The 9,267-nt window shown below is 45.4% G+C and overlaps 1 protein-coding gene across 1 annotated transcript in view; it reads left to right on the top strand.

Annotated features, from left to right (window-relative positions):
* Positions 1 to 5: 5 nt before the first annotated feature.
* The window catches only part of LOC311123691 (polycystin-1-like), a gene marked incomplete at both ends in the record, with an annotated part of 28,961 nt that continues 19,699 nt past the window's right edge, over positions 6 to 9,267 (top strand). Inside the window, 7 exons of the mRNA XM_084197935.1 lie at positions 6 to 113; positions 401 to 615; positions 1,157 to 1,274; positions 3,274 to 3,426; positions 5,657 to 5,797; positions 7,602 to 7,896; positions 9,087 to 9,267. The exon at positions 9,087 to 9,267 is cut by the window's right edge and continues 36 nt beyond it. Of these exons, the coding sequence (XP_084054061.1) occupies positions 6 to 113; positions 401 to 615; positions 1,157 to 1,274; positions 3,274 to 3,426; positions 5,657 to 5,797; positions 7,602 to 7,896; positions 9,087 to 9,267 (1,211 nt within the window). The remainder of the gene's footprint in view (positions 114 to 400; positions 616 to 1,156; positions 1,275 to 3,273; positions 3,427 to 5,656; positions 5,798 to 7,601; positions 7,897 to 9,086) is intronic.

The following is a 9,267-nucleotide window of genomic DNA, read 5'->3' as shown; positions in this document are numbered from 1 at the left end:
ACCAGCCCACCCTGGTGGAGGCCAGCGTGGACCTGAAGGGTTGCGTCCGCTACGGGGCCCAGTACCTCTGGGAGATCTTCTCCACACCGCACTGCTGCAACGACCACGACTCGGTACCACCTTTTTTTTAAATGAACACTACATGTATTGTTCCGTATTGTGTTAATTATCCACTGTTAATAATACAATCTCAAACAATTTACCCTTTGCTAAGCCCCGCCCCCCTTGGGTACTGTTGCATCCTTTGAAAACGTTCTGGGGCAGGGCTTGGGGCAGTGAAGGGTCAATTGTGCATGTCAGCAGTTAAGTTTTCAATTTAGAGCACTTTCAGTTCAGAGCAAAAACTGTCATGATGATGCGTTGTGATTCTATCCTATTCTGTTCACCCTCCGGCTTCCAGGTGGCAGCACCTCTGGCCTCTAAGATTCCTCTCCCAGGGGAAGTAGACGTGCGACGGCTGCAGCTCTCGGTGCCCAAGATGGCTCTGCGGTCGGGGAACTACTCCCTGGTGTTCTCCCTGTCCTACCAGGGGGTTCCCCTGAGGAAGGCTGCCTGTCTACAGCTAACTGTCATGGTCGCCCGCCTTGTACCTATCATAGAGGGAGGGACCTACAGGTAAGAGGGGCAGATGCCATTGAAGGAGTAGTTCAGGTTTTTACAATAAAAATAAATTCAATAAAACACAATGAAATCACTGATTACAGGCCAAGCTAAAAGTAAGATTGAAAAACCTTAAAGGAGTAAGTAGTTAAGTATTTTAAAACTTTGTTAGATGGTTCCTCAACCTGGAAGTAGTTTATGGACCAGGATAAACTGTAATCCAGACATTTACATTTTAGTCATTTAGCAGACGCTCTTATCCAGAGCGACTTACAGTTAGTGAGTGTATACATTTTCATACTGGCCCCCTATGGGAAACGAACCCACAACCCTGGCGTTGCAAAGCACCATGCTCTACCAACTGAGCTACAGGGGATCTAGCCAATTGTAGACTACTTTCAGAGTGAGGAACCATCTACCATCAAGTTGTAAAATCCTGAACCACTCCTTTTATGGTGTTTTTAAAAGTTAACATCCATTGTTTTGTTTTAAGATCCTTAAATTATCCCTTTTTATTGCACTTTAAAAAAAACTTGCTTTGATTTGCTACTCACAGGGTGTGGTCCAGGACCCAGGACCTGCAGCTGAGTGCTGAGCAGAGCTATGATCCCAACATGGACCTAGACAACCAGTCACTACTCAAATACCACTGGGAATGTGTCAGTACCTCTAAGGTAAGGACACGCTTATCAGTCAACCAATCAGATGGATTTTATGAAGCCCTTCTTAGATCAGTAGTTGTTATGGTTACCTGGCCTAGACCCCAAAAAGCAAGCAAAACATAAGCCAGAGCACAGTGACCAGGAAGAAACGTAGAGAGCAACTGGCTCATGGGAATTACAGGAGTTACTCTGTAATCATCCAGATATCTATGTTTTTCAGAGTCATCAGTCCCTATAGGACATAATTACACTTGAATAAAAGAGGGTTTGGCTTTGATTGAAGCACCTGATTACTGGCGAGGAGATGCGTTGTCAGGCAGGGCCTGTGTTGTGTTGGTACTTGGTAGAGTATGTGAATATTTGAGACAGACAGAGCTGAAGCTAGGTAGAATGCTTTCAGACCCTTCTGACTGTCTCTGAGCCTTGTGAGGAATCTCTACTGGGAAAGAATACTCTCTCTTTTTCTCCTTTCTCTCTCTCTCTCTCTCTCTCTCTCTCTCTCTCTCTCTCTCTCTCTCTCTCTCTCTCTCTCTCTCTCTCTCTCTCTCTCTCTGTGTGTCCTAGCTCCTGCTGTGAAGGAGAGATTAGATATTTATCAGTTGTACGACTTGTGCGTCATTGACTGTGTGTCCTGTTCAGAATAAAAACATAGTCCACACACACACACACTGTCTGTAAGTCGCTTAGGCGCTTGTTGACATTAGTCCAAAACCCCTCTCTCCCCGCGACCTCTCTCCTCCATACTACTTATTTTATTGAAATAAGACTGTGAGTTTTAACGCTCACAGTGGATTACCAGCCTCTGCTGCCATTCAAATGTTCTCTAACAGTGAAAAGCAGAAAGTCAGTGGTGCCCAAACAGTGCAGTGACTAATAGTATTAAACCTTCAGCTGTTTCCTTTTACTTTCTCCCGTTGCTACTCTACTCCTCACGCTTACAGAAGGCTTTTTCATTCCACTGCCGTTTACGTTTTTCCTCTCCGTTAAACGAGGGAGTGCTCTCGCTCTCGCTCTCGCTCTCGCTCTCGCTCTCTCTGGGGCCTTGCGTAGGGCCTTGTGGAGGATTATGGGTAGTCCATATGGGCCTCTTTGAGACAAAACAGACTTGGAACGTCCAATCAAATCCTTTGAATCTCTCATTTTCAAACTGTTCTCATTTTCAAAATGCTTTTTACTGGGGGAATTCAGTGGATTTGTAATATGGAATTGGTAGATTTGCTAGATTTTTTTTTCTTTTTTTTTTTGATATGTTGATATATTTGAGTTTTTAGTCTGTATAATGTTGCACAATTGTCATCTTGTATTGAGGATTGGTAATTGGTTTTAGTGAGCACAAGCTTGGCTGGTCTGAAGAGAACTTGGGTTTAACGGTGTCCTGGCAGGAACACACTGGGGCTGCACAGCAGAACACAACTACCGGACCCATAAGCATGTGTAGCGGGAAGAGAGACGGTGTGAGTGTTCTGGGAAAGTGTGTGTGTGTGTGTGTGTGTGTGTGTGAGGGAGAAAGGCGTCTGCCAGGTTATGTAACTATGAAGAGATGAAACTCAACATTCCACAGCCTGTTCCCCTCCCAGTTTGATCTCACACACACACAAACACACAGAGCTGTGGAGCAGGGGCACCCAGCTAGCTAGGGGTAGGGAGTGTGTGTGTGTGTGTGTGTGTGTGTGTGTGTGTGTGTGTGTGTGTGTGTGAGGGGGACAAGGAGGAAAATTGAGAGAGTACATGAGGGAGGGAGAGAGGGGGAGAGAGAGATCTAAACCAGTGTTATCTGTGTCAATGTAATAAGTGTGTCCAAACTGCTCCACTCACTAACAGACTGAATAGGAAATAAAGAGATGTCCTTGGACCAACATTCCCTCACCTTAGAAAGAGACTAGTGGTGATGACGTCACTGTTGTCTGGAACCAATAATACAATAATAATGTTGGATGAATATCAGACGCACACACAGACACACACACAATCATTTATAAATCAGATAATCATTGTTCTCTCCTCCTCCCAGGGTCCATCTTACTGTTCCAGTCTGAACTTTGGTCTAGGGTCCAGTGGTCCTGTCCTGGGTATCCCTGGCTCTGAGCTCCAGGCAGACGTAGAGTACACCTTCAGACTGACGGTCCACAAGGAGAGCATGGCCCCAGAGTCTACTATACAGACCGTGAGTCCACCCACAGTCCCACTCACAGACAGATGAAATCTTTACTATTCTATCCAAAGCTCTGTGTTGTCTGCGTCTCTACATTGTCCTTTGTAGTCTGTTTTTTTTTTCATTTCATTTTTTGGGGAGGGGGGGAGGGGGTAGAAGGATTACTTTTATACTATTCCAAGTATTCCTTAAAGAGGTAGGGTTTGAAGTGTCTCCGGAAGGTGGTCAGTGACTCCGCTGTCCTGGCGTCGTGGGGGAACTTGTTCCACCATTGGGGTGCCAGAGCAGCGAATAGCTTTGACTGGGCTGAGCGGGAACTGTGCTTCCGTAGAGGTAGGGGAGCTAGCAGGCCAGAGTTGGATGAACGTAGTGCCCTCGTTTGGGTGTAGGGTCTGATCAGAGCCTGAAGGTACGGAGGTGCCGTTCCCCTCACAGCTCCGTAGGCAAGCACCATGGTTTTGTAGTAGATGCGAGCTTCAACTGGAAGCCAGTGGAGTGTGCGGAGGAGTGGGGTGACATGAGAGAACTTGGGAAGGTTGAACACCAGACGGGCTGCAGCGTTCTGGATAAGTTGTAGGGGTTTAATGGCACAGGCAGGGAGCCCAGCCAACAGCGAGTTGCAGTAATCCAGACGGGAGATGACAAGTGCCTGGATTAGTGCCGCTTTCTGTGTAAGGTAGGGTCGTACTCTGCGAATGTTGTAGAGCATGAACCTGCAGGATCGGGTCACCGCTTTGATGTTAGCGGAGAAAGACAGGGTGTTGCCAAGGTTCTTTGCACTCTGGGAGGAGGACACAATGGAGTTGTCAACCGTGATGGCGAGATCATGGAGCGGGCAGTCCTTCCCCGGGAGGAAGAGCAGCTCCGTCTTGCCGAGGTTCAGCTTGAGGTGGTGATCCGACATCCACACTGATATGTCTGGCAGACAGGCAGAGTGTTCTGACTCCCATAGCTACCACATTAGCATATTATCCATCCATCATCATTAGCAACGCAGTCTACTACCAAGCAGGGCTCCTTACAGCTTGAAGTGCTATTAAATCATTTTCAGTCTGAAAGAATACGATAGGAAATGTGGTTGTAGCTCCGCCTTGCCCTCTGCTACGAACTGCTACTTGATACTTGACTAGGCTATGTGTATTGGTCCGGGATATCCGGGATCCTTGGGACGTCCCTACCCCCATTGAAGTTGAAATTTAAAATGGTTATGATAAGGCTTAAGGTTAGAGTTAGGTTAGGGTAAGGGTAGTGGGTTAAGGTTAGACTTAGGGTTTAGGGTAGGGACATCCCAACAATCCTGGATAGCACTGACCTATGGAGCTATTGTAATAAGTAGAGATTGTCTACATCAAGTCAACTTGATTCTAGCCTGGTTATCGGTCTGTTTTGTGCTAACATTCCATGCCACGCCTAGCATGCCCTGCCAAACATTGGCATATGACACGGACTACAAGGAGTGGAATGTTAGCACGAAACAGGTCTGGATTTCAGGCAAACCTGGATCTCCAGATGGGGAGTAAAGCAGGACAGAGTGACGCCATGGAGAGGAAGGAGAGGAGGGTGTATCGGGGTGGAATGAGACACACCCTTCGTCTCAGAGGAGTAATCATGATTATCATAATTTTTTTTCTGAAAGATTAAAGGGCATGGGGACTTGCTCTGGTAGATGTTTTGGGAGAATAAACTGTCATTCGTTAGTCTGTAAACCACCCTACTGGCATGCTAGTCTCTCCCCCCCTCTCTCTCTCTCCCCCCTCTCTCCCCCCTCTCTCTCAACCCCCCTCCCTCCCCCTCTCTCTTTCTCTGTGATGGAGGGAGACAGATTGTCTTTGTCAGTCTTGTTCCCTGAATTACAGATATTGAGCTCCCAGTAAATGGACTGTTGAAGTTCTCTCTTCCTTTCTCTTATTTTATTTTCCCTTTCTCTCTCTCTCTCTCTCTCTCTCTCTCTCTCCTAATCTCCCCCCTCTCTTTGTCTCTGTCTGTCATAATATCGTTCCTCTCTCTGCTACTGTTATGTTAGATGGAAGGTAGATTAGGGTAGAGTGCTGCTATGTGAAGTGGCCATATGAAGTGTAGACAGTAATTTAGGTCAAATAAGTGGACTGATAGCTGCCTGCCTGTCTCTGTCTGTCCGTCTGTCTGGTGATGAAGCTATTTTCTCTTCTCTCTGAGTGGTCGTATCCCCATGGTGGAACAGTGTGTGTGTGGAACAGTGTGTGTAACAGTGTGTCTCTCTCAGGTGATGGTCCAGAGTGGGCGTATCCCCATGGTCTATCTGGAGTGTGTGTCCTGTAAGGCCCAGTCCATCTACAAGGTCAGTCAGAACACCTATGTCTACCTGGCCGGAACCTGCACCAACTGTCACCACTTCCACCGCGGGGTAAGACGTGAAAGTGTGTGTGTGTGTGTGTGTCTCTCCTCTGGTCCTATCCCCTTGTATTACTTAGCCACTCAGAGTCAATCAGTGTCCCCCTGACTCAGTAAGATGAGGTCAGTGTCCCCCTGTCTCAGTAAGATGAGGTCAGTATTCCCCTGACTCAGTAAGATGAGGTCAGTGTCCCCCTGTCTCAGTAAGATGAGGTCAGTATTCCCCTGACTCAGTAAGATGAGGTCAGTATTCCCCTGACTCAGTAAGATGAGGTCATCACACCACAGCTCCACATTTCCACATCCTCTCCTTTTTTTCATCCTCTCTCTCTCTCTCTCTCTCTCTCTCTCTCTCTCTCTCTCTCTCTCTCTCTCTCTCTCTCTCTCTCTCTCTCTCTCTTGCTTCCCCAGTCTCTCTCTGGGCTATGTCATCAGTGTAGAATGGGAGTTAAGGATCATGTCCCAAATGGCACCCTATTCCCTATGTAGTGCACTACTTTTGACCAGAGCCCTGTGGTCAAAAGTAGTGCTCTGGTCAAAAGTAGTGCACTACATAGGGAATAGGGTGCCATTTGGAACACGCATGAGATGACGGTGGTGGGTGTGAGTGGTTAGATTGAGGTCACGCTCACACACACACGGACACACACACACACACACACACACACACACACACACACGCACACAGCCACTGCCTCTCTAGACCTTTACAACTGGGATTTTAAGTCCATTAGCTGTAAAATAGACTGGCTGACGTTAGAACAATTACAAAGTTGAAACAGCAACTACTGAACCCTCTAACTCTCACCTCTCATCTGCTCTGTGCTGTTTAAAGGCTCAATCTACGGTTCAAATAACAACAATGCAGACACCCCGCCACTATTTTAGTAAACAGCTGAGGGATGAGGCTGGAGAAATGTAACCACTCCCGAATTCATAGACAGAACTATGGATGCCAGTAGTGACCATCCAATCCATGATATTATAGTGGAACCATGTTTTATGGCTTTACAGTGTTTGTTTAAAATGTTATTTACTAACATTGGAATAAAAAAAGCTTATATTTTGGGTTCTGATGGGGTACGACAGTTGAACTAAGCTCATGAGGCATTTATAAGTTATATTCTTCAAGAATCAATGGGTATATATCATTAATTTAAATGATGATTGGCCCTTTAATATTGGAGTTATAATATAATTACTCTAAAACATCTCAGCATGATCAGAATGACCCAACCTCTCAGCATGATCAGTATGACCCAACCTCTCAGCATGATCAGTATGACCCAACCTCTCAGCATGATCAGTATGACCCAACCTCTCCTCTCTGACAACAGTTTAGACTAACTATGAACATTAATATAACATCTCATCATGATCAATATGACATTTACATTTTAGTCATTTAGCAGACGCTCTTATCCAGAGCGACTTACAGGAGCAATTAGGGTTAAGTGCCTTGCTCAATCAACAGATTTTTCACCTAGTCGGCTCAGGGATTAGAACCAGCGACCTTTCGGTTACTGGCACAACGCTCTTAACCACTAAGCTACCTGCCGCCCCAACCTCTCCTCTCTGACAACAGTTTAGACTAACTATGAACATTAATATAACATCTCAGCATGATCAATATGACCCGACCTGTCTTTTTAACGAGACCCTGTTCCTGGACTCCAGCAGACATTAACTCTCTCTCTCTCTCTCCTCCCCCCGTAGTGTTGGGCGGGGGTCACCCTTCTTAACCAGACCTTGGTCCTTGATTCCAGCAGTACCACGAGAGCCATTAACTCTCTCTCTCCTCTCTCCTCCCTCCGTAGCGTTGGACGGCTGTCACCCTTCGTAACGAGACCCTGGTCCTAGACTCCAGCAGCACAACAACAGGACGTGACGGTATGAACCTGGTTCTCCGCCAGGGCATCTTGCGAGACGGAGACTCCTATGTCTTCACCCTCCACGTAACCGACGGCAACATGGACCGCGAGGGCGTGGCGTCCATCACACTGCAGCCCAACATGCCCCCGGCAGGCGGGGACTGTGACCTCCGAGCGGGGGGAGGAGGAGAGGGGGGACTGATCAGAACACTGGTGGACAGGGTGCACTTCAACTGTTCAGGTAGACACACTCTATTCTACTATACTCTACTCTATTCTAATATACTCTACTCTATTCTCCTATACTCTACTATACTCTACTCTATTCTACTATACTATATTCTACTATACTCTACTATACTGTATTCTACTATACTATATATGGGGCGGCAGGTAGCTTAGTGGTTAAGAGTGTTGTGCCAGTAACCGAAAGGTTAATCTGTCGATGTGCCCTTGAGCAAGGCACTTAACCCTAATTGCTCCTGTAAGTCGCTCTGGATAAGAGCGTCTGCTAAATGACAAAAAATGTCAAATGTAAATGTAATACTCTATTCTACTATACTATACTCTATTCTCCTATACTATACTCTACTCGATTCTACTATACTATATTCTACTATACTATAGTCTATTCTACTATACTCTATTCTACTATCCTAAACTATATTTTACTATACTCTACTCTATTCTACTATACTCTACTCTATTCTACTATACTATATTCTACTATACTATATTTTCCTATATTATATTATACTATATTCTAATATACTCTAATATACTCTACTATACTATATTCTACTATACTCGACTCTATTCTACTATATGCCACTATACTCTACTCTATTTTACTATGCTCTACTATATTCTACTATAATCTACTATACTCTACTCTATTTTACTATACTCTATTCTACTATACTATATTCTACTATACTCTACTCTATTCTACTATGCTCTACTATATTATACTATACTCTATGTTACTATACTCTACTCTATTCTACTATGCTCGACTATATTATACTATACTCGACTATATTATACTATACTCTTCTACTATACTCTACTCTATTCTACTATGCTCTACTATATTGTACTATACTCGATTCTACTATACTGTACTATATTCTACTATACTATATTCTACTGTACTCTATTCTACTATGCTCTACTCTATTCTACTATACTCTATTCTATTCTACTATACTATACTATTTTCTCTTCTATTTTCTCCTCTCTTCTCTCTTCTACTTGAAATCTCTCTCCTCTCTCCTCTCTCCTCTCTCCTCTCTCCTCTTCTCTCCTCTACTTGACATCTCTCACTCCCCTCTCCTCTCTCCTCCCGAAGTCTTTTGAGTGTGTCAGAAATTGTGACTCAGTGAAATGCTAAGACCCTCTCTCCCTCTCCTCCCCCTCCCCCACCCCCAGGATACAGTGACCTGGGCGTGTCAGAGACCCCTCTCCTGTATAGTCTGTTGGTGACTCGCTGCAGTGACATGCACTGTGAGGAGTTCTGTGTGTATAAAGGGACCAGTGCAGAGCACTCTGCCTTCCTGCCCCCTGGGTTCAGATCAGGTCGATACAGGGTGTCAGCGTCCATTACTGTAGA

The sequence above is a fragment of the Coregonus lavaretus genome (assembly GCF_964263955.1).
Source record: "Coregonus lavaretus genome assembly, contig: HAP1_SCAFFOLD_7025, whole genome shotgun sequence".
In the NCBI taxonomy this organism is placed as follows: Eukaryota; Metazoa; Chordata; class Actinopteri; order Salmoniformes; family Salmonidae; genus Coregonus; species Coregonus lavaretus.
Note: the sequence above shows the minus strand (reverse complement) of the source record. Positions and strands in the feature narration are given on the sequence as shown.